Source organism: Pan troglodytes, chromosome 11 (assembly GCF_028858775.2).
Source record: "Pan troglodytes isolate AG18354 chromosome 11, NHGRI_mPanTro3-v2.0_pri, whole genome shotgun sequence".
Lineage (NCBI taxonomy): Eukaryota > Metazoa > Chordata > Mammalia > Primates > Hominidae > Pan > Pan troglodytes.
Window position 1 is genome coordinate 78,665,001 of NC_072409.2, and position 24,553 is coordinate 78,689,553.

The 24,553-nt window shown below is 38.0% G+C and overlaps 1 protein-coding gene across 13 annotated transcripts in view; it reads right to left on the minus strand.

Annotated features, from left to right (window-relative positions):
* ZCCHC7 (zinc finger CCHC-type containing 7) overlaps nucleotides 1-24,553 on the minus strand; it is a 238,958-nt gene that overhangs the window by 35,998 nt on the left and 178,407 nt on the right. For all 13 annotated transcript variants that reach the window (XM_054657807.2, XM_016960374.4, XM_016960379.4 and 10 more), the window contains 3 exons: nucleotides 20,666-20,709; nucleotides 18,583-18,708; nucleotides 17,176-17,346 (listed from right to left, as the gene is read on the minus strand). In XM_054657807.2, coding sequence (XP_054513782.1) covers nucleotides 17,176-17,346; nucleotides 18,583-18,708; nucleotides 20,666-20,709 — 341 coding nt within the window. The remainder of the gene's footprint in view (nucleotides 1-17,175; nucleotides 17,347-18,582; nucleotides 18,709-20,665; nucleotides 20,710-24,553) is intronic.

Genomic DNA, 24,553 nt, shown 5'->3' on the forward strand with positions numbered 1-24,553 from the left:
AAAGTAGCTGAAATAAATGAATCTACTGTACCAAGGTCAACTCTTGGATGTGCCCAAACCTAGAAGAAACTCAGTTTAGGTGACCTGTTGATAAAGACATAATAGAGGAAAAAATAAAAAAATGAACAAAATGAATAAAATACAGATTTTATTAGACTACAGCTGTTTGTGGCCACCTTCTTAAAAAAATTCAGAAACATCAATAAGCATCTAGTATGTGCAATGTACCTATTTTTACATTCAGCTGAAGTCTACTCAATGTTTTTAGTTGTTAAAAAAAATACTGGATCAGATAATCCTGATGTTGTATTTTATATTAAAATTCCGGAATACAAAAATCTTAAAATACCCTGGTCATTGATGAAAAAGAAAAGTACACTATTCTGAAAGTTAAGACAACTTTCTTTAATTCAACTCAAACTTATGTATTCCTTTTTTCTATTCTTAAACATTGTTTAATGGCCCCAGCTTCCTTACTAGCCTTTCCTCCTCTTTTGGGGGGGTTTTAAGATTAGTCAAGTGTAGTAGCGAGAAAGGGGGAAGCAGTAGAACAAGGAGTTCGATCTGCAACTGACTGTTAACAACCAAGTGAGATAATTCATTACCTTCAAACCAGACCTGAGGGCTGGGTAAGTGGAAACCAGGAAGAACATGTAGATGTAGATCCCTATAATTCTGGGAACCATCTAACTGGTTTGGTAGTGAATACATAGTCCATGTGCAGGATGGATGGAAGAGAGGTCTTACTTCCTGCTTTCTAGTACCTTAACTCTTTCTGAGTTCCTGTCTTTATAACTTTCAGCTCACTCAGATATCCCATTTCTTAAAAAACAAAAAAATCCCCCGAAAAACAAAAATAAAAACTTATGTTGATGGCATTCCTCCATTACAACTGCCACGAGTGATTTCATTGTCCCTTTGGTATTGGAATAATGAAATCTGAGCGCTGACATCCTGAGAAAATTGTAAACTAAGTCCGCAAAGGTTCTATACTATACTGTTTCTTTAAGTATACTAGCAGGAACCAGAAGTTTTAAACTAGACTCAAAAGAGTTAAACTAAAGGTAAATTAGTTTCACTTTATTTTATTTTATTTTATTTATTTATTTAGAGACAGAGTCTTACTCTGTTGCCCAGGCTAGAATGCAGTGGTGTAATCATAGCTCCCTGCAGCCCTGATCTCCTGGGCTCAAGCAGGATTCTCTGACCTCAGCCTCCAGAGTAGTTAGGACTACAGGCATGGACCACAGTGCTTGGCTAATTTTTCATTTTTTTGTAGAGATGGAGTCTCACTATGGTGCCTAGGCTGGTCTCAAACTCCTGGCCCCAGGCGATCTTTTCACCTTGGCCTCCCAAAGGCTGAAATTATAGGAATAAGCCATGGCACCCAACCTGGTAAGATAATTTTAAAGTGAAAGTTTAGAACTTTACTTATAAACCAATTATAGGCCAGGAACAGTGGCTTATTTCTGTAATCCCAGCACTTTGGGAGACTGAGGTGGGAGGATCACTTCAGGCCAGGAGTTTGAGACCAGTGTGGGTAACAGCGAGACCCCACCTCTACTTAAAAGGAAAAAGAAAAAAAGGTGGCCGGGCGTGGTGGCTCATGCCTGTAATCCCAGCACTTTGGGAGGCCGAGGTGGGTGGATCACGAGGTCAGGAGATCAAGACCATCCTGGCTAACACGATGAAACCCCATATCTACTAAAAATACAAAAAATTAGCCGGGTGTGGTGGCACGCGCCTGTAGTCCCAGCTACTTGGGAGGCTGAGGCAGGAGAATCGCTTGAACCCAGGAGGCGGAAGTTGCAGTGAGCCGAGATTACGCCACTGCACTCCAGCCTGGGCAACAGAGTGAGATTCCGTCTCAAAAAAAAAAAAAAGAAAAAAGAAAAAAGAAAAAACCCAATTATATAAACTCCATCATAAATAACAAATACTTAATAGAGCAAATTATTTAAAACCACCAAATCCAATCCTAATTCACCTTAGTTAACTACATTAAACTCCTTCTATGTACAATCATGCCCTGTCATCCAGTTCTAAATCTCATGGAATGCTCTTGGGGAAATTATCTTTTCCTCTTCTCCCGAGATGTTGATAGCATCCAGCATGTCAGATACACAAATAATCATCCTTAGGTCTGATGTTGTAGTAAGACAATACCTTTTTTTATAATTCCAAGAGAGGCAAAATACTTACAACTTAAATACACATAAATCTAACTATGTAGAGAACATGTATAGTTAAAACTACAAAAATCTGATAATGGAGGCTAAAGGAGTTCTAAATAAACAGAGACATACCATATTCATGGATTAGAAGACTCAATACAGTGGAGTCAACTCTCCCTACAGTAGTCTATAGACTGGAACACAACTGTAATCAAAATCCTATCAGAAATTATTGTAAGTACAGACAAGGTGATTCTAGAATTTACATGAAGGGGGAAAGGAATTAGAACAGCAAAAGTTATTTTGTAAAAAATAACCGAAGTTGGCCAGGTGCGGTGGCTCATGCCTCTAATTCCAGCACTTTGGGAGGCCAAGGTTGGGGGATCACCTGAGGTTAGGAGTTCGAGACCAGCCTGGCCAACATGGTGAAACCCTGTCTCTACTAAAAATATAAAAATAAGCTGAGTGTGGTGGTAGGCGCCTGTAATCCCAGCTACTCAGGAGGCTGAGACAGGAGAAATACTTGAACCCAGGAGACGGAGGTTGCAGTGAGCCAACACAATGCCACTGCACTCTAGCCTGGGCAACAGAGTGAGACTTGGTCTCAAAAACAAAACAAAAGCAAAAGTTTAAGAAATCTCGCTACGTATTTTAAGACTTACTATAAAACTATAGTAATCAAGACCATATGGCATTGGCAACAAGACATATACATACATCCGTGCAACAAAATAGAGCACAGGAATCAATCCATGTAAATATGGCCAATTGACCTTTGACAAAGATGCAAAATCAATTCAGTTGAGAATGGAAAGTCTTTTCGACAAATGGTGTTAGAACAATTGGTCAACCATATGTAAAGAAAACAAAATGAACCTTGATCTAAACCTCATATTATACAAAGTTTAACTCAAAATAGATAACAGATCTAAATATAAAAGTAGAAACATCTGAAAGAATACACAGGAGAAAATCTTCTGGCTGGCCATGGTGGCTCATGCCTGTAATACCAGCACTTGAGGCCAAGGTAGGCAGATCGCTTGAGTCCAGGAGTTCAAGACCAGCCTGGGCAACAAAATGAAACCTCATTTCTACAAAAAACAAAAGTCAGACGAGCATGGTGGCACGCGCCTGTCGTCCCAACAACTCAGGAGGCTGAGGTGGTAGGATCACTTGAGCCTGGGAGGTGGAGGTTGCAGTGAGCCGAGATTGCACCACTACACTCCAGCCTGGGGGACAGAGTAAGACCCTGTCTCAAAAAACAAAAACAAAAAACTGTGTGATCTGGGGTTGGGTAAAGAGTTCAAATTTATAAGTTGGACTTCATTAAATTTAAAAACTTCTGCTCTGCCTGAGAACCGTCAAGAAAATAAGAAGACAAACTATGGACTAGAAAAAAATATTTTGAAATCACATACCCAACTGAAGACTTATATCCAAAATACAGACAGAACTATCAACAGCCAATAAGAAGAAAATTAACACTCTCATTAAAAATTAGGAAGGGATGTTAATATTTCACCAAAGAAGAAATAAGGATGATAAGTGCGTGCATGAAAGGATATCCAACATTATTAGCCATTAGAAAATGCAAACTAAAACTACAATAAGATAGACAGTATACATCTATTAGAATGACTAATATAGAACTAGCAAATAAAGATCAATAGAAATAAAAAGCAAAAAATGATAAAACATCTATAATTCCTGACATAACAAGAGCAAATATTTTGGAATATTTTACTCCAAAGTTTTTTTTTTTTTTTTTGAGACAGAGTCTCACTCTGTTGCCCAGGCTGGAGTGCAGTGATGTGATCTTGGCTCACTGCAACCTCCACCTCCTGGGTTCAAGTGATTCTCTGACTTGTGATTCTCCCACTTCAGATTCTCCTGCCTCAGCCTCCCAAGTAGGAGGGATTACAGGTGTGCGCTGCCACACCTGGCTAATTTTTGTATTTTTAGGAGAGACAGGGTTTCAACATGTTGGCCAGGCTGGTCTTGAACTTCTGACCTTAAGTGATCTGCCCGCCTTGGCCTCCCAAAGTGCTGGGATTACAGGTGTGAGCCACCACACAGGGCCCACTCAAACTTTTTTCTATGCAAATCTACATATATAGAAACACACACATATATATAGAAGTCTAATTATACTTCACATACTGTTTTGTAATCTGTGTGTTTTACTTAATGTACTAGCAACTTATTTATATTTCAATATCATTTATATACATAAAATATATATATTTTTTGAGATGGAGTTTCGTTCTTCTTGTCCAGGCTAGAGTGCAATGGTGCAATCGCGGCTCACTGCAACCTCTGCCTCCCAGTTTCAAGCGATTCTCCTGCCTCAGCCTCTCAAGTAGTTGGGATTACAGAGCCCACCACCATGCCCAGCTAATTTTTGTATTTTTAGTACAGATGGGGTTTCACCATGTTGTCCAGGCTGATCTCGAACTCTTGACCTCAGGTGATCCACTGCGCCCGGCCTTTTATATCATTTTTTAAACGGCTGAATAAATCCCATTATATGACTATATTGTAAGGCAAGTCATCCTCATCATCAAATATTTGGGTTGCATCTAGTATTCATTATTATTAACAACTTTGATATAAACATTCTTATAGCTATATCTTTGCAACTATACATCACTGAATTCCAGAAAGCCCATCCAAATGTACTTTAATAGTACAGCTTCCCTAACATTGGGTATTATTATTTTCCTTTCTTCATATTGATTTGTAAGAGCTTTTTATATATTACAGATAATTGTGCCATCATACATATTACAAAAATCTTTCCTAAACCATGGTCTGCCAATTACTTTTGTTAAAGGTCTCTTTGGATAAACAGGCTTTTTTTGGGGGATCGGGGGGAGTGTGGGAGGCAGTTAAATCTATAAAAGTGTTTAATCTACTATGAAAATGTTTATTGTTATAATTGATGTATTTGGTCTGATTTTTCTCATTCTTTATGCTTTTTGTTTTTTATACTTTCTTGCTCCCATTTTCTCCCATAATGTTATACTACATGAGTTTCCTTTGTCTTACTTATTTTTCTTCTGATTATTGAAACAAATAACCTTTTATTTTACTGAAATTACCTATAAACCACATTACTATAATTTAAAAAATAAAATTTGCTCTATTTATATTTTTCTGTCTTTTTTTGAGATGAACTCTCACCATGTTGCCTGGGCTGGTCTTGAACTCCTGACCTCAAGCAATTCTGCTGCCTCAGCCTCCTGAGTAGCTGCAACTACAGGCAGGTGCCACTGCACCCAGGAAATACTTATATTAAGTTAAAAAACAGATTATCAAGAAGTATTCAGACACATATTCTAGGCTTTCTTGCTTTCACTGTTCATTGTTGCTAATTTTTTTCTCTGACTTTTCCCTTAAATTCACAAATGAGCAACAGATTGTATCATCTTTTTTCCTCAAAATCTTCTAGGCTTTAGAGATTTCTCCATTACTTTTCAGCATTTAGTACTATACAGGAGAAGTCTGATGTGAATCTGATTTGTGTGTTTTTCTCTCTGGATATTAGTATAATTTTTGTTTGACATTCAGAAATTTCACTATGGGTCTTTTTCTCACTCAAATTGAGTGTGAACTATTTTGTCCATAATTTTCTTCATCATTTTGCTCAGCAGTGCTTTTCGTCTATCTTCTCTATTCACATTATCTGTGAAGAAAGAGTTAGGATTTTCCCAAGTTTCCTATTTTCTACAAACAATTCATTTCATTTGGAGACATCTCTGATTCTTTTTTTTTTTTTTGATCTACCAATTCTTTATATATGCCTGCAATTTTTTTTCTATTGGTATATAAAAAAAAAAAAAAAAAAAAGAGGCTTATGTGAAATCCCGCCAGTACTGGCAGCTCAGGTGGTATTTGCCAAGCACTGCATAGGTCTCTGATCAACTCATTTATGGAAAACTTGAGAGACAATCAAGTTTTGGTTTGTTAAGAACAGGGAAAGAGTTACAATTACAGAGACCTGTGAAGAGCTGTTTTAAATCACTGGACATTGTTATCTATACCATTAAAAGACCCTTCCATTGTGCCAAATTCTTATAAGAATAAGGTTCTTGGCTGGACACATTGGCTCAGGCCTGTAATCCCAGCACTTTGGGAGGCTGAGACGGGCAGATCACTTGAGGTTAGGAGTTCGAGACCAGCCTGGACAACATGGCGAAACCCCATCTGTACTAAAAATACAAAAAGCAGCTGGGCAGGGTAGTGCGTGCCTGTAGTCCCAGGTACTGTGAAGAGTTGTTTTAAATCACTGGATATTGTTATTTATACCATTAAAAGACCCCTTCATTGTGCCAGATTCTTATAAGAATAAGATTCTTGGCTAGACACATTGGCTCATGCCTGTAATCCCAGCGCTTTGGGAGGCTGAGGTGGGCAGATCACTTGAGGTTAGGAGTTCGAGACCAGCCTGGACAACATGGCGAAACCCCATCTGTATTAAAAATACAAAAAGCAGCTGGGCATTGTAGTGCGTGCCTGTAGTCCCAGGTACTTGGGAGGCTGAGGCAGGAGAATCACTTGAACCCAGGAGGTGGAAGTTGCAGTGAGCCAAGATTGCGCCACTGCACTCCAGCGCCACTGCACTCCAGTCTGGCAACAGAGTGAGACTCTGTCTCAAAAACAAAAAACAAACAAACGAACAAACAAAAAGGAACCCTTTTTTTTTTTTGAGACTGAGGAAGACATGGCTCAATTTTTAAATTATTTCATCCAGTGTTATTCTAAACTTTTACTTTTTTAAGTCCATTATATTTTAGACAGGAACCAGTTCATCACCCTTGCTACCCACTACTACCTTCCCTGGTTTAGGGATGCTTATATAGAACTTTTACCTTTCCTTTGCATTTACCTATAGGTAAAAGTTCTATATAAGCATCCCTAAACCAGGGATGACAGGGTGAGAGAGAAAGGTTTAATATTGAGACCCTGTAGCTTACTTTAGAATTTTTTCCTGCTACATTAGAACTGGTTCCTGTCTAAAATATAATGGGCTTAAAAAAGTAAAAGTTTAGATAACACTGATGAAATAATTTAAAAATTGAGCCATGTCTTCCTTTATATCTGAAACTACCTCACCGTAATGATTAGTGTTCTTAGGATGTATATTTTTCCATTAATATCCATGATTACAGAGAGAATTATTTTTATGTTCTATAACTAAAAGGCCGATTAGCTCATAATATTTATTATTATGTAATTTGCTTGAGTGTCTTGAACTTCTCAAAGTAGTTTAGTATTGCTTTTATGATTATTTTTTATCAAGTCAACAATTAGTAGAATGCCTTACAACAAACGAAGATCATGCTTACTATTAAACTGAAATCCTGCATAATTATCTTACTCTCTTTTTAAAACAAATGAAACAATAACAATAAAAATACAAATAAAGGCAAGCTAATTGTGTTTCTCAGCCCTCTTTTCTAACCCAATCCCAGTCTGATGAGGAAAAGCAACGTTAAGAGCCTGGTATGTATACTTTATCCCATTTATCATTGTTTATATATGTATATATATACACACACAGGCATATACATGTAGATTATGCAGAGCTCATTTTTTTTTTTTAACTGAAATACAATCATTCTACAGGCATTTCTAAGTTTTCAAGACGAACTGCGTGTGCCTTTTAGATGGCATGCCTAATTATTTTAACTAGTAGACAACTGAAGAAAACAGCTGTTTTTTCAAGATGAATAACTGCATATTGGGTTCGACCAGATCATACCTAGGATTGATTAGTACAACAAAATCATACATAGAATTGATTAGTATGCTGGCAAACAGATCCCTATAAGTAAGTCTTTGAATAGTTTTAGAGGTTAAAAAGCTTTCCCAGTTGTGTACATTGCTTCACTGCTGTGTAATTTGAGGGAGATTTTCAAAACCCAATCAGAAAGCTGTCTGGAATGTATACTTTTTTTTTTTTTTTTTTTTTAAAGAGATCGGGTCTTGCTATGTTGCCCAGGTTGGACTTGAACTCCTTTGCTCAAGTGATCTTCCTGCCTCATCCTCCCACGTACTAGGACTATAGGCAACTCCCACCACATCCAGGGATCTATAAAGGTCAGCAGCACTGACCTTATTCTGTAAGATTTGGTGAATCTTTTAGCCTTAGAGTTGTTAATGAGGATCTTATTTTCACTCTCAATTCATAACTCAGATAATTATGTCCCAGAATTTGTTCGTATTAGTGGATTTAATAGTAAAATTCAAGTCTACATGGACTTTTATACCTGGATTTAGTTTTCAAAAGGTGTGGCATATAATAAGTTTGAAATTTAATAAAATTCTTAGTGGCCTTCTGCTTTATATATCAGAGACCTGTGTCTTCCCAAATGTGATTGGACTGAAGAGTAAGTCAGTCCATTCCTCAGTGCCATAAGATTCTCAGTGAAAAACTAAAGTTTATTTATCCTTTAATGTTGAGAGCTTATAAAGTTTATAAAGGCAGGCTAGAAGTAGACAATATTTCCCTTCCTTTGATGAAAGGTAAGGGTCTGCAGAATGGGAATTATCTCTATCTTCTACACATTTATTCTTACATTTTCTATAAAGACAAGACAAGCTTGCTAGTAAGCTGCTAAGTCCACTCAAAGTGACTAATACTAGACAAGGAGGTATGTACTATACGGAGAGTTGAAAAGATTGGAGGAATTTTCAGGTTACTTAGAAATGACTAGAAAGGAAACCATTTAGTACAATTTAAAATAAGAACTGGTTTCTCCTTCAAACTTTAAATGTGCTAAGTTATACACTGTATTAGTCCATTTTGACATTACTATAAAGAATTACCTGACACTGGGGTAATTTATGAAGAAAAGAGGTTTAACTGACTCAAGTTCCACAGGCTTAACAGGAAGCATGGCTGAGGAGGCCTCAGGACACTTACAATCATGGTGGAAGTTGAAGGGGAAGCAAGCACCTTCACGTTGGCAGGAGAGAAAGAGAGCAAATGAGGGGCAGGGTGCCATACACTTTTAAACCATCAAATCTCATGAGAACTTACTATTGCAAGAACAGCATGGGGGAAATCTGCCCCCATGATCCAATCACCTCCTACCAGGTCCCTCCCTCAACATTGGGAATTACAATTCGACTCGAGATTTGAGTGGGGACATTGAACCAAACTGTACCATATGCCTTCAAGTTTAAAATGTAGAACATAATTATTTACATAAGGTCACATACATTTGCAACCATGAAAATTTCAGATATTCATTTATTAGGTGGCTTGGTAACAGTTCCAATAAATTATTAATTCCTGATTTTGGGATTTACTCCCTGAACAATGAACATGTATGCGATTTTCACTAACATTATCGTGAGTTTTGTGTACATCAAGAAGACAGGAGGAGACCTGCAAGTATAGAAATCAACTTAACTTTCTTGAAGTAGTCTGATCTCTCAGTTAAATAAACATTTGGTAAGCCTATACAACAATTTTGTAAGACAATCAATCAATTGCAGCCTGCCCTCTTGCTCCAATATTACCTATAAATAACATTAAAATGTTGAGAAAAGTGGGTGGAACAAAGTATATATATCTAACCAAAGTCTGATTTTCCTCTTTATTTCCAAAGGTAGGTGTAATGCACACTGTCAGCAGAACTACATATTTATCTGAAAGTACATACCAATCTATCACGATAATATAATTCTAGTGTTTTAGTTTTTTCAGAGATGAGTTTTTCTTTTCCCCTTCATTCCTTCCTCACATCGTGATTTTATACATCTAAGTTACTTTGTTGGGGAGGCGGCATTTTAATTTTAATTATTTATTCTTATTTATGCATTCTCATTTTCATTAAGTAGATCTGAATATATCAGTGGTTTCTCTTCAAATAAGTTCAGCAGGGAAATTAGCTTGTTCATGATTATTTGCTATCTGAATCTTAATTTTATCATTTCTTAAAAAAATGTTTTTTGTAGATATAGGGTCCCACTATATTGCATAGGCTGGTCTCTAACTCCTGGCCTCAGGCAGTCCTCCAGATTTGGCCTCCCAAAGGGCTGGGTTGTGGTTACTGGCATGAGCCACTGCGCCCAGCCCTCTATATTATTTCTTAAAACTGCATGTGAATCTATAATCATGTCAAAATAAAAAGACACAGTTACTTGGCTCCCTTCTTAGGTCTATGTCACACTTTCTACATTTTCTAGGTATGCATCATCTGCAAGTCACTAAGTTTAGAGTCTTCTAAGACTCTTTTATTTATCACCACCCTGATGTACTTTCACATTACACTTTACACTGTTCTTAACACACCCACCTTTCCTATTATACTCTGAGTTCCTCAAGGGCAGGGATCATGTTTTATTCATCTTTTTTTCCCCTAGTACTTGGAATACTGTCTGGCATATAAGAGGCAACCAGCAAATTTTTGCTAAATGAACAAATGTAGAAAGTTTATTTGGGTGGTAGAACACTGGAGATGTTTTTGAATAAAGGTAGAACCGCCATTACACAAAATATGTGAATTAAGCAAGTCTTTAAATTCAAATCTTGGCTTAGTTATTCAGCACAATAATATGTTTCAGCCATTCTTATTTCTGGCCAGTCATATCTGAGTAAGACTGTGGAAAGGATAAGGGGAGGAAATCATATGAATACTACTCAGTGCTCCTTGGAGTACACTAAAAATAAAATAAATACCTGTTTCTTAAATAATTACCTTTACAAAAATAATGCTCTAGTAACTCTCCATTCTGGATTTGACAAGTATGAAATGATTTGTACTAGATGCTTTGTATTTCCTGCTGGAAATCTCCAAGTTTAATAAAAATTTAAATAAAAGACATTAGTTTTCAATTTTACATATATATTTATTGAAGAAACATCATTGAGCACTCACGTGTATGTTAAATACTACACAGTTTAAACTGAGTTCCCCTTAAAATAAACTTTTGCACTGTGAAAAATATTGTAGTATATGGCTGATATGGGAGCATTTTTCTAGCATCAAAAAAGTAAAAAGGCCAGGCGCAGTAGCTCACGCCTGTTAACCCCAGCGCTTTGGGAGGCCAAGGCGGGCAGATCACCTGAGGTCAGGAGTTCGACATCAGCCTGGCCAACATAGTGAAACCACACCTCTACTAAAAATACAAAAATCGTCCGGGTGTTGTGGCTCATGCCTGTAATCCCAGCTACTTGGGAGGCTGAGGCAGAATTGCTCGAATCTGGGAGGCAGAGGTTGCAGTGAGCCGAGATCACACCTCTGCACCCTGGGCGGCAGAGTGAGACTCTGTTTCAAAGATAAAAATAAAAATAAATAAATAAAGGAATCAAGTGAAATATGTTCTATGAATTATTTTCTCCCACTGTATTAAAAAATCAGACTTTAACAGTTATTTAGCATGGACTGGGATAACACACTGAGCAGGGAATTTGAGAAAAAAATTGCTGAATAAAGGTAGGAAATTTAGGAGGTTTGGGTTTTGATTATATCTGACACTGACTAACTCAGTCATTATGCTTTAATAAAAAAGGATGGCAATCTGAACAATTAATAAAGATTGCTGAAGCTGCAATGGTCTCTTGTGAGCAGTAAAGCTCTATGGTATCACAGAATTGGCTCTGTATCTGAAAATCAACATTCTATACTGCTTTCTTGATCCCCAGGGGTTTTTTAAAGTGCTGACAACCTAAGGTAAAATTTATTTTTGTTTGGAAAATATTTTTATGTGTTTTATAATATATTGTGTTTTTTTTTTTTTTTTAAAGAGAGAGTCTTACACTGTCACCCAGGCTGGAGTGCAGTGATGTGATCACAGCTCACTGCAGCCTTGATCTCCTGGGCTCAAGCAATCCTCCCATCTCAGCCTCCCGAGTAGCTGGGACTACAGGTGTGTGCCACCCTGCCTGGCTAATTTTTAAATTTTTTTTGGTAAAGAGTGGGAGTCTCACTATGTTGCCCCAATGTCATGAGTGTTATATTAAAGTTGCTTATTAGAGCTATAATATCTGCATATTTAAGAAAGTTGAGAGATCCTCCGAGTAGGAGATAAACTGATGATTCCTTGATTGCCAATATGTAAGCTTTCTCCACATAGTCATAAAGTATAGCATCATTTTAGCTTTTAGACCTTAGACTTATTAACCTTGTAATGTCTCAGTTTTCAGTTTGTAAAATAGGAGTAATAAATAGTACCTACACTTCATATCCTGCTTATGAGGATTAAATCTACTGAACACCTACTATATGCTAAGGGCATAGTGGTGAATGAAGCACTCCTCCAGCACAGTAAACACACAATTATGTATGGCTGTTGTTATCTTGGAAATGTCAGAGATAGCTCACAGAATAGGTTTCTGTGTGCAAGCTAAAGGTATACAGACATTTAAAAATTCTCTGTATATTTAAAAATTGTTGGCAAGTGAGGAGAGAAACTATAGCAGATTCAGAAACAGGATTCTTTCCACAATCCAGGTTCTTGTCTTCTGAAAGGGACTAATGATGCAGGTTGACTTTAGTAGGCCTTGAGCCATCTTTTTATCCTTCACCTCATAAAACTCTGGAATTTCAACCAAATACTTTTACAGAAGCAGTTAACCAATGAGCAATTTCCAACAGATTTTAGGAAAAAGCTTTTCATTACAGAAAGGATTTGAATATGACTCGACAGTTTTCACTACAAATTCTCTTTGCATACATATATCTGGTAATCTGGCCAAACAGAGGTCTAGGTGTGTGACTATGGGAATATATAAAGTAAAAGGGCAAGTTTCTTTCATTTTTTTTTTTTTTTTGGAAACAGTCTCACTCTGTTGCCCAGGCTGGAGTTCAGTGGTGCAATCTCGGCTCACTGAAACCTCTGCGTCCTGGGTTCTAGCAATTCTCATGCCTCAGCCTTCCCAGTAGCTGGAATTACAGGTGTGCACCACCACACTCAGCTAACTTTTGTACTTTTAGTAGGGATGGGGTTTTGCTGTGTTGGCCAGGCTGGCCTCAAACTTGTGGCCTCAAGTGATCTGCCTACCTCGGCCTCCCAAAGTGCTGGGTAACAGGCATGAGCCACCACGCCCAGCCTTGGAAGTTTCTCAATATCATCAATTTATAAAAGGTTAGAAATCCTCTGTGAATGAGCAGAAAGTGCAGTAGGTGGGAAGATGAAAATGACAAAGAATGGTAGAGGATAGTATTGCTAGAGGGTATAAGCCTTAAATAAGCCAAAGGTATTTACATAAAAAGGGTTGAGTAATGACTTAAAAGCAGCCATGGCATGTGAGAAAGAGGCTGATATCATCTCTTGAGATTCAGGGTCATGGAAGATGAGCAGCAAGCATTTGACAGGGCTGCAGAGGAAACAAATTTTCTGTGGAGGCCCAGGTTTCAAGACAGACCTAAAGCATGTACAGTTCCAACAACATGGGGCCAGAATGACTCGGCTTCCATGTGAATTCTCATGAAGTTTCTGGGGTGGTGGAAGGACTATGAGCCTTGCCACAAGGAGTCAGTAGAGCCCAGGCTTGACTGGGCTGCGAGGGAATCCTACACCAGGTGTGTAGGCTACAAAGACCAGCTTCCAGAACCTTCGCCATGCAATTACAACAAAAATAGTAGATACTGGTAGATTTGGGGAAAAGAGTACTGCCTTCTCTGAAGCTGGTCACAGCCCAACCCTATTTTATTTTATTTTTTGAGATAGGCTCTCACTATGTTGCCCAGGCTGTTTTTTTTTTTTTTTTTTTTGGAGACAGAGTTTCACTCTGTTGCCAGGCTGGAGTGCAGTGGCATGATCTTGGCTCACTGCAACCTCTGCCTCCCAGGTTCAAGCGATTCTCCTGCTTCAGCCTCCTGAGTAGCTGGGACTACAGGTGTGTACCACCACGCCCAGCTAATTTTAGTAAAGACGGGGTTTCACACCATGCTGGCCAGGATGGTCTCGATCTCTTGACCTCGTGATCCACCTGCCTCGGCCTCCCAAAGTGCTAGGATTACAAGTGTGAGCCACCAGGTTTTAAACTCCTGGGATTAAGAGATCCTCCTGCATTAGCCTCCTGAGCAGCTGATATTACAGGAGCATACCATAATTTTAATCTTATTTAAAAAAACCTACATTCATTGGGATTATTAATTCTCATTTTAGATAATAATTTAACATATATTAGAGGCCAAAATCAAGAAGTTAAGAGGAATGGCCTATAGAATTAACACTCATAGATGATTATATAACCTTTTACAAGTAATTTTTAACTGTTCTGTAGTACAGTTTCTTGTTTTTAAAAAATTGCCTATGATAATGTCTTACTCCCCTTCTTTATTACAGGCAAATAAGACCATATTTGTCAGAGCTCTTTGGAAGAAAACAGTAAAAAAAAAAAACAGATGCTATTAAAGATAACTGCCAAACTAGAAAATCTTGCTAAGAAAATTATAATTGACAACTTAATGCAGACAACAACATAATGCTAGGACAATTCAGGATTTATCATTTTTAAGACTTGGTAAACACTGAAAAATAAGACTAAAGTACTTTGGAATGAAATGACAACTTCTATCTCTCTATATAGCCTTGAGAATAGAGTATTCAAATTAATTAACCATATACCACTTTATTAATAACCAAAGAAATACAAATTAAAACAATAAAATATCATTTTTTGGTCTGACCAGCCAAAAATTTTAAAGACTGATAATACTTAATGTTGATGAGTGCAGTGCTCATTTCTCTTAACACTGCTGGTAGGTAGATACATTGGTACAATCTTTTAGAAGAGCAATTTGACAATACTTATCCAGACATAAGTGTACGTCTTTTAATTTCACAATTCCATTTATAAAATATGACTTACCAAAACATTATTAAATGCACCACTGTTTGTTTAAAAAATGGGTAACAATTTAAGTATAAATTTGCTGGTGGAATTACAATAAATAATTGTCATGTTATTTACATGAGAAATACATATATATACCAAACACTCATACTCTAATCTGTTTTAATCTGAAATTCATTTCAACAGAAAGCCATACTAATTTATTGAGCAAAAGATTATAGGTGTATTTCAGACATGCATTAAAAAGGGCTGTAAGAAAAAAGACTATAGGTATATTTCAATATAAATAAAATTAGAAAAATATTTCTGCTTTCGTATCATGACTTTGGGGAAGTACATATTAAAGTACTTTTATTATTTTAAAAAATAGGTAAGTAATGCTTTAAAAAAGAGAATGAGAGACACCCCTTTCATAAATACCCCTTAAATCAATTAGAATTGCCACTTAGGTATGAGGATGAAAAATGACTTTGTACTGATTAGCTGTTAATATAAAATAAACATATGTTACTATGTAGTAAGAAACGCAATTAAGACCTAAAATGAAAGACTCTTAATGAGACACTCATTAGGAATTAGGGTAAACTGAATGTAGAAAACTACATATTCCACATCAAAGCTGTATTTGCTTATTTCAACAGCCCTCTGGTCTTTGAAATTATGACTAAACTCCATATACATTTACAACAATACAATGCAAATAGTGTCCAAAACAGCATTTTTAATATGCTGCAATTTAAAGTAATGGCTGCCTTGTCCTTCTTTCCTTAGACTATTAGACCAGCAAAATCATTGATAAGAAGAATCAGGCCAGGTGCGGTGGCTCACACCTGTAATCCTAGCACTTTGGGAGGCTGAAATGGGTGGATCACCTGAGGTCAGGAGTTCGAGACCAGCTTGACCATGGTGAAACCCTGCTGTCTACTAAATATACAAAAATTAGCCAGGCATGGTGGTGGGCGCCTGTAATCCCAGCTACTTGGGAGGCTGAGGCAGGAGAATCACTTGAACCTGGGAGGCAGAGGTTGCAGTGAGCCAAGATCATGCCACTGCACTCTAGCCACCGTGACAGAGCGAGACCCTGTCTCCAAAAAAATAAAAAATAAAAAAAAAAATAAAAAATAAAAAATAAAAAAGGTCGGGTACAGTGGCTCATGCCTGTAATCCCAGCACTTTGGGAGGCCGAGGCGGGCGGATCATGAGGTCAGGAGATCGAGACCATCCTGGCCAATGTGGTGAAACCCCATCTCTACTAAAAATAAAAAATTAGCCAGGTGTGGTGGCACGTGCCTGTAATCCCAGCTACTCGGGAGGCTGAGGCAGGAGAATCGCTTGAACTCAGGAGTTGGAGGTTGCAGTTAGCTGAGATCACGCCACTGCACTCCAGCCTGGGCAACAGAGCAAGACTCCATCTCAAAAAATAAATAAATAAAATAAAAATAAAAAAAGAAGCATCAAAATAGGCTTCCATTAAACATCTGTATATAACTGCTAATTGTGCATATATTTTCATTTAAATATGCACAAATAGGCCAGGTGCAGTGGCTCATGCCTGCAATCCCAGCACTTTAGGAGGCTGAGGCGGGCAGATCACCTAAGGTCAAGAGTTCGAGACCAGCCTGGCCAACATGGTGAAACCCCCATCTCTACTAAAAATACAAAAATTAGCCAGGAGTGTTGGCATGCTCCTGTAGCCCCAGCTACTCGGGAGGCTGAGGCAGGAGAATCGCTGGAACCCGGGAGGCAGAAGTTGCAATGAGCCGAGATTGCACCACCGCACTCCAGCCTGGGTGACAGAGTGAGACTATGTCTCAAAAAAATAAATAAATAAATATGAATACACAAATTTTACATGTTATTTATTACCTCCTTAAATTCAGCCTTTATTTAGCAAGCACATAAAGAAAAAGGGCTAGAATGGGCTTAAAATATTTATTAATGCTATCTCTGGATGCTGTCTTCTGATTCAGTAGGCTCCTTACCCCTATATTTAGAGCACTGCTTTATATACATGTTCAGTGACAAAAGGGACATTACTATATATATATATATATATATATAAATATATCACGGAGTAAACATTCCTTTAGGTATGCTGACTGATAGTTATAAACTTGCACATTAATTACAAACTTGCACACTCCCTCCAAAGCCTGACAAATTAGTTATATGCAGGATACTCACATCTGTATAGTGGCCTAGCATATGACATCGGTCACACTGTTTATCCCAGGAATGTCTGAAAAGACATGAGTGGTCCAACATCTTAGGCACAGGACAGTATTCGCAAAGGGGGGCTGGACAGGAATACAGGAGATGTCCTCTCCTGGAGCACAGGAAGCAGCGACGAACTTTCTATGTGGCAAAAAAAACATAAAATCTCTTCAGTCTCAAAAGGTAGAAGATTAGTATTTCTTTTTCAATATAATCCCATAAAAAATCATTTCTAATTTGAGATCCCAATAAAGGTAGAATCCTGGGCACAACTGTAAAAATCAAACAAAATGTCCAAAACACTGTATGTATATTGTTTGCCAAAAAGGCTTAGTCTGTACATACTAGCAGCTGGCATATATTCCTTATGCCTCTTCTTATAGGAATATTGACAAAATGAAAGGTATGTAAGAGGGAAAGTAGAATGAGGAGGATATCTAGAAGCTAAGTCATAGGAGGAACAGATACAGAAGAAGCTGTTTTGACTGGAGAAGCAAGAACAAAAAAGGAGCATAAGAGGTGTCTGAACTATTTGAAAAGCAGTCATTTGGAAGAGGAAGGAGGAATGGAAGAAATGTTTGTTAAGAGCTAATTATCTGGTCAGGAAACGTCTAAGATCTTCAGTTCTGTGTTGTTCCAAAGGTTGATGTACCTGCTTAACGTAACTTACATTAATAAACATTTAAAAATGCCCCAAATTATAATTTTCTAACGATAAAAATTATCTCACATTGAAATAAGCTATCTTATGAAGTAGAAGGTTTAGAAGTGAAAGGGGTCTCAGGAATCATCTGATTCAATCTTTTCATTTTATAGACAAGAAAACAAGAAGCATAGAGGGTTAAATGATTTGCCCATACAACTAGTAATGATAAGTTAAAATTGATTCCACATTTTTCTGACTCCAAATTTATTATTATTTCTCCTACACTAGGCTGTAAGCTACATGAAATTTAACACACATACTATAAAAAGATTTGAATTCTAAGGTTATAGGGTTTCACACTTGAGATTTTTTTTTTTTTTTTTTTTTTTGAGACAGAGTCTCACTTTGTCACCCAGGCTGGAGTGCAATGGTGTGATCTCTGTTACCGCAAGCTCCATCTCCCGGGTTCACACCATTCTCCTGCCTCAGCCTCCCAAGTAGCTGGGACTACAGGCACCCGCCATCACGCCCGGCTAATTTTTTGTATATTTTTGGTAGAGACGGGGTTTTTCACCATGTTAGCTAGGATGGTCTCAATCTCCTGACCTCATGATCCACCTGCCTCGGCTTCCCAAAGTGCTGGGATTACAGGCATGAGCCACCGCGCCCAGCCTCACCCTTGAGATTTTGAGTTTACAAATGTGGAAAGAAGCAAAGCATATTTCACGTACTCGTGGTAAGGGGCAGTTTTTTGATAAATGGCCACGTTTGTCACAATTTCTACAGATAATGTTTTTGTTGGCTGAATAGTACCGCTGGGTCCATCTTCCAGGTGTTCGGTTATTAGCTATCTGGGCCTAAGGGAAAAAAAAAATCAAGAATTAAAAAAATTGTTTCACTGCTAAATAAAAGCCATCTACTACTCTTGTTAAAGACAACTATAAGCAAATAAAGATACATCAAGCTTCAAGTCAGTTCCATTACCTTGATAAAGCAAGAGAATTATTAGTTATATCTGTTCAACTTAGAACCTAGCCACAGGGGAACTTTATGATCTCTCTTGTTCTCTTAATAAGAGGTAGAGGTCGGGCGTGGTGGCTCATGCCTGTAATCCCAGCACTTTCGGAGGCCGAGGTGGGCGGATCGCCCGAGGTCGGGAGTTCAAAACCAGCCTGACCAACATGGAGAAACCCCATCTCTACTAAAAATACAAAACTAGCTGGGCGTGGTGGCACAGGTCTGTAATCCCAGCTACTTGGGAGGCTGAGGCAGGAGAATCGCTTGCGCCTGGGAGGCGGAGGATGTGGTGAGCCGAGATTGTGCCATTGTACTCCAGCCTGGGCAACAAGAGCGAAACTTCATCTCAAAAAAAAAAAAAAAAAAAAAAAAAGAAGTAGAAAAACATAAAAGGAGGTGCCATAAAGGTAACTCTACTGCTTTTTGTCTGCCCCTCCCGCCTGCTGAGTCTTTTATACTTCTCCATGTGATTTTTTTTTTTTTAATCTTTCTCTACTTATGTTTCAGATCGAGCAGGGGTACTGACATGCATCACTTAGACACCGCGGTAGCATTCAGTCAAAGCCACTGCTGACTTCTTTTCTTTCTTTCTTTTTTTTTTTTGAGACGGAGTTTCATTCTTTTGCCCAGGCTGGAGTGAAGTGGCGTAATCTCGACTCACTGCAACCTCTACCTCCCTGGGTTCAAGCGATTCTCCTGCCTCAGCCTTCCGAGTAGCTGGGACTACAGGCGCCTGCTACCACACCTGGCTAATTTTTGTATTTTCAGTAGAGAAGGAGTTTCGCCATGTTGCCCAGTCTGATTTCAAACTCCTGACCTCAGGTGATCCACCCACCTCAGCCTCCCAAAGTGTTGGGATTACAGGTGTGAGCCACCACGCCCGGCCAGCCACTGCTGATTTCTATAACTGAATGTACACCATGTTTTTCTGAATGAGAGGGCTGCTTAAATTTTGAGTTAGGGAATGGTGTTTTTATGACTTTGTCTTTTGTAAAGTTAGTACAGCTACCCAATATATCCATTCTTTTGAACAGCACAGGGTTACTGCCTACAAGACTGGATGATAATAAAAGACTGATAATCCAGTCTTCCTTTATAGAAATAAAGGAATGAGATAATTTCTTTCCACTGGAATCCTTTTAAGATCCATTCTGCCTACAGAGTGACCCAATTCTAACTGTCCCATATTCTAATCTAAATCTAGGATCTTGTAAGAGAATACCAACAATGCATATCATATGGAATATCTAAAGAGGAACTGTAAATCCCAACCATGCTTTAGCTTGTTTGGTAGAATTCCATCTTTAAAAAAGTTTTCATCTTTTATTTGTTATTTTGCTGAACTGGCCAAGTGGACCACACGTAAGTACAATCTAGCTATCTCCCAAAACCAAGTTATAAAATTATTCTCTTTTTGTAGCATCTGCCACAATTAAGGCTAATAATCGACAAAGACAAACACCTGCCACATCCTAAAAATAGACTAACCATTTCCTTACACTGAAGAAGCAGTTATTTCCGGTGTTGATCTTTTTAGTGGTACCAGGCCATATGGGCTGAGAGGACTCACCGCAGGAGAGAAACAGAAAGGGAAAGGGGACTGGATGATTACAGCTATTAACTCACTGACAAAACTCAAGGCTGAACCAAGTTTCTGAAGAGTTAAATCACTCATATGCTAAAATCAAATGTTTTCTTATAAGCCACTTAAACTTATTAATGTTCCAAAAGTTATCATAATAAACTATGAAGCAAAGGAAATTATTATTCTGAATTTTAAAAACAATTTGATTTTACCTCAATGTCTTTGTCACTGATGAACCAGTTTATACCATCTTCTCCTACAAAACAAATAAAATATTACTTAACTGTGGCACTTTTAACGGACTTATAGATTGACAATAGATTACACAATTTATGAGTACTCAGATTGGACCCCAAAGGTACACTGAGAAATGTTGAATACCTGAAATTCTTATTTTGGCTCTGTTATTAATTATGTGGCCCTGGACAAATACTTAACCTCTCTGAGTCTCAGTTTTCTGACCTGTGAAATGGGATAATAGTATTTGCCCTGTCTGCCTAAAAAGTCCTGTGAGAATAAAATGAGGTATGTGAAAATACATTGAAAAGCATCAGACTACATACAAATATTAAAACAAAAAAAAAATCAGTGAAGGGCCCAAAAATACAACAGCAGATGCAGAATGAAATCTTAACTTCTTTTATCTGACTAAAGCAGAGCTTTACTGAGGCAGCTGTCACAACCCTCCCACACCTCCAGGAGGATCCACAGGAGGGAGATGACTGACACTGGGCACTGAGACATAACAAAAAAATTGTGTAAATGAGATCTTTCTGTCCTTTGACTCCATAAACTACCCCCTCTTGTTAAGTTGGTATATAGCCCCTTACTTCTTGTTTTTTTTGGAGGCAGAGTCTTGCTCTGTTGCCAAGACTGGAGTACAGTGGTACCATTTTGGCTCACTGCAACCTCCGCCTCCCAGGCTTAAGCAATCCTCCCACATCAGCCTCCTGAGTAGCTGGGACTACAGGAACTTGCCACCACGCTAGGCTAATTTTTATAATTTTTTTGGTAGAGACAGGGTTTCACCATGTCACCCAGGCTGGTCTCAAACTCCTGAGCTCAAGTGATCCACCCACTTCAGCCTCCCAAAGTGCTGGCATCTGTGGTGTGCCACAGCAAGAGGCATAACCCCTTACTTCTATAACCCTCTAAACTCTTCTTCAGAGTTACTGATATTGAGTGCTCCTTCAAGTGTGAATAAACCTTATCTTTTCTCCAGTTAACCTGTCCAGTATCAGTTAACTTGCAGGCCCACAATTTGAACTCAGCTTGGTAGAGGAAAAGTATTTCTACCAAATATGAGTATTAACTGTGTCCACTAGCTTTGCATTCTATGTGACTTTCATTATAACAATAAAAAAATTAGACTCTGAATAATATCTCACTAATAGGGTTAGGTTCTTAGCACTGTATTTTATAACATCAAAAACAGCAAAATAAAAGAAAAAAAAGGAGGCCAAATATCCAGAAACCACTGATTAATCTAAAAATACAACTGTAAAAACCTAGTGGGGGAAATAATCTCCCACATTTTCTTGTATCAGCTATTTTCTTTTCTTTCCACTGTCCTTTCACAAACGTGCAAATGGCTGCTATTCCTTTGGTCCACCCATGGCCAAGGGGGAAGGGACCTATGACTAATGCAGAAACTAAAGTGTTGACAAAAGGACTGAAAGATCTTTTTCTCCCTTTAAAGCTAAAATTTCCTCTGTCCTCCTACCTTACTACTTTCCTCTATCTCAAAAACACAAATCAAGCTTGACTTGTTTCTTTGAAAGGCTTTTGAAGAGACATGAAGTAATCTACATTTTCCCAGGCCTACCAGGAGTAAGTGTCTAGAGATATATTTTTAAATAAAAAACTTTCCTAAGAAAACCATGAGGCTGCTTTACAAAAAGACCAATCCACAGGTATGCAGAGATGCTGTGCTGATGATTATTTTCTTTGTAACATTTGGAGGCTGTATCCATGTACTGAGAGTGAAGAATACATTAAATAGCAGCAGCTTCTATTCCTTCATCAACCATCCATGCTATTATTCTTTCATTCAAAGGATCCACGTATGAAGCATGCTTTGCTACAACTTTCAAAGCTGCTTTTTGTATCTCAATGTCTTTCATCATTAAAATTCAAAATGACCACTTGAAATTATGTTAACTATAAGACTGACTTAAAATTGTTCTTAAAAAATGAAATATAAAACCAATGAAATGCAAAATGGCAACTGTTACCACTCTCCAAATTTACACATAAACAGAAAACAGTGAAAAAGGAAGGTTTGAAGGAGGGAGATCGACTCTATTCAGATTGTTTTAACAATCCTGTGGGATTCAAAAATATTCTTGTGTACAGTTGTCCCTCAGTATATATGAGGGATTGGTTCCCAGACTACCCTGGTAGAACCAAATCCTTGCACACTCAAGTTCCCGTCAGCCCTGTGGAACCTGCACATATAAAAAGTTGGCCCTCTATATACGTGGGTTTCACAGCCTATGAAAACTGTATTTTCAATCCATTTTTGGTTGAGAAAAAGCTGCTTATAGGCAGACCTATGAAGTTCGAACCCGTGTTGTTTAAGGGTCAACTGTACTAACAACTCCTCAAAAAGTTATAGCATATTCATATTCTTACTATAGAAAATTCATCAACAAGTATACAAACTAAGTTTCAACAATAGATAAAGTCAGTATTTCTCAAGTGGTATATGAAGCAAAGACATCACCAGGAACACATAAGGCAATTCTTGTCCCTGCCATGGCTCCAAGGTTCCAGTTTTGATTTGAACCTAGTAATGACAGCAGCTTCCTGCCCTTGATCTTTACCTATTCTGTTTGTGTCTAAACTCAAAATCTCACCCCAAGGAAAGCTTTGTCTAGGGCAACTCCTCAGAACTTCCACAAACAGCAAATTCTCCAACTTGTTAAATTCTGGGTATGGTACTTGATAGAAATCTGGCTTCTAGAGTTAACTGTGCCGCTAATTTGCTGTGTGGTGTTGGGCAGGATACTTAAGATCTCTGGGTCTGTATGACAATAGGTTAGAATAAATGGCATCCATGGTGGCACCTTCTAGTACTAAATTTCTGATTCTAATTTTCTCTCATTACTGGAATTATATACATTGTCACATTGTGTAATTTACCTGAATTAAATCTTCCAGACCTTTGCAACTAGCACAAGGTAATTCGCCTTAAAGAGGACTTTCCATACGGCCCAGGAACACTCATCTTCCATGTGTCCACCACCCAATGCCATAGAATGTTAAATGGGACTGCCCTGAATTGTAAAATTAAGACTGCCCTAAGAATGCCTGTCACCAACCCATAGCTGCTTTTATAGGGTTGTTCTTGCTGATAACTGGGATTGTGATTCTGTTCAAATTTCAGAGCCGTGATCAAAGCAGTAGCTGGTAATTCTTTCTTTGTATGAAATCAACTCCGTTTAACAAACATCTATTGGAAGATTAAATGAGCAAGGTGCTAGAGGGTAAAGAAAGATGTAAAGAGCTTATAGCCTTAGTAGAGGACAAGGTGACAAACGAAAGGAGAAAGAAGGAGTAAGAGAAAGCCAAACAAATGCTATGGTAAATTCAGAAGAATGGATAATACCTCAATTTTAGGGAGAGAAGGAAAAAAGTTACAGAAGGCAGGGCCGTAAAGGAAACTAATGAGGTGTAATTTACATGTAATAAAATGTACCTATGTAAAAATACAGTAGGATTCAATTTGGCAAATGTATACACCTGCGTAATCACTATAAAAATCAAATGTAGAACATTTCCATCATCCCAAAATGTTACTTTGTGCACATGTGCAGTCAATCCCCCACCTGAGGCAACCACTGATTTGCCTTCTCTCACGATAGATTTGTTTTGCCCCTTCCAGGACCTCACATATATGGAATTATACGTTATGTACTATTTTGTGTCTGTCTCATTTCCTCCTGAATATTTTTAAGATTCATCCCTGTTGTTGGGTATTAGCAATTTGTTCATTTTTTTATTACCAAGCAGTATTCCATTGTATGGATATAACAATTTGTTTAGCTATTCATCTGGTGATGATATTGATATAGTTTGAATATATGTCCTGGCCGAAT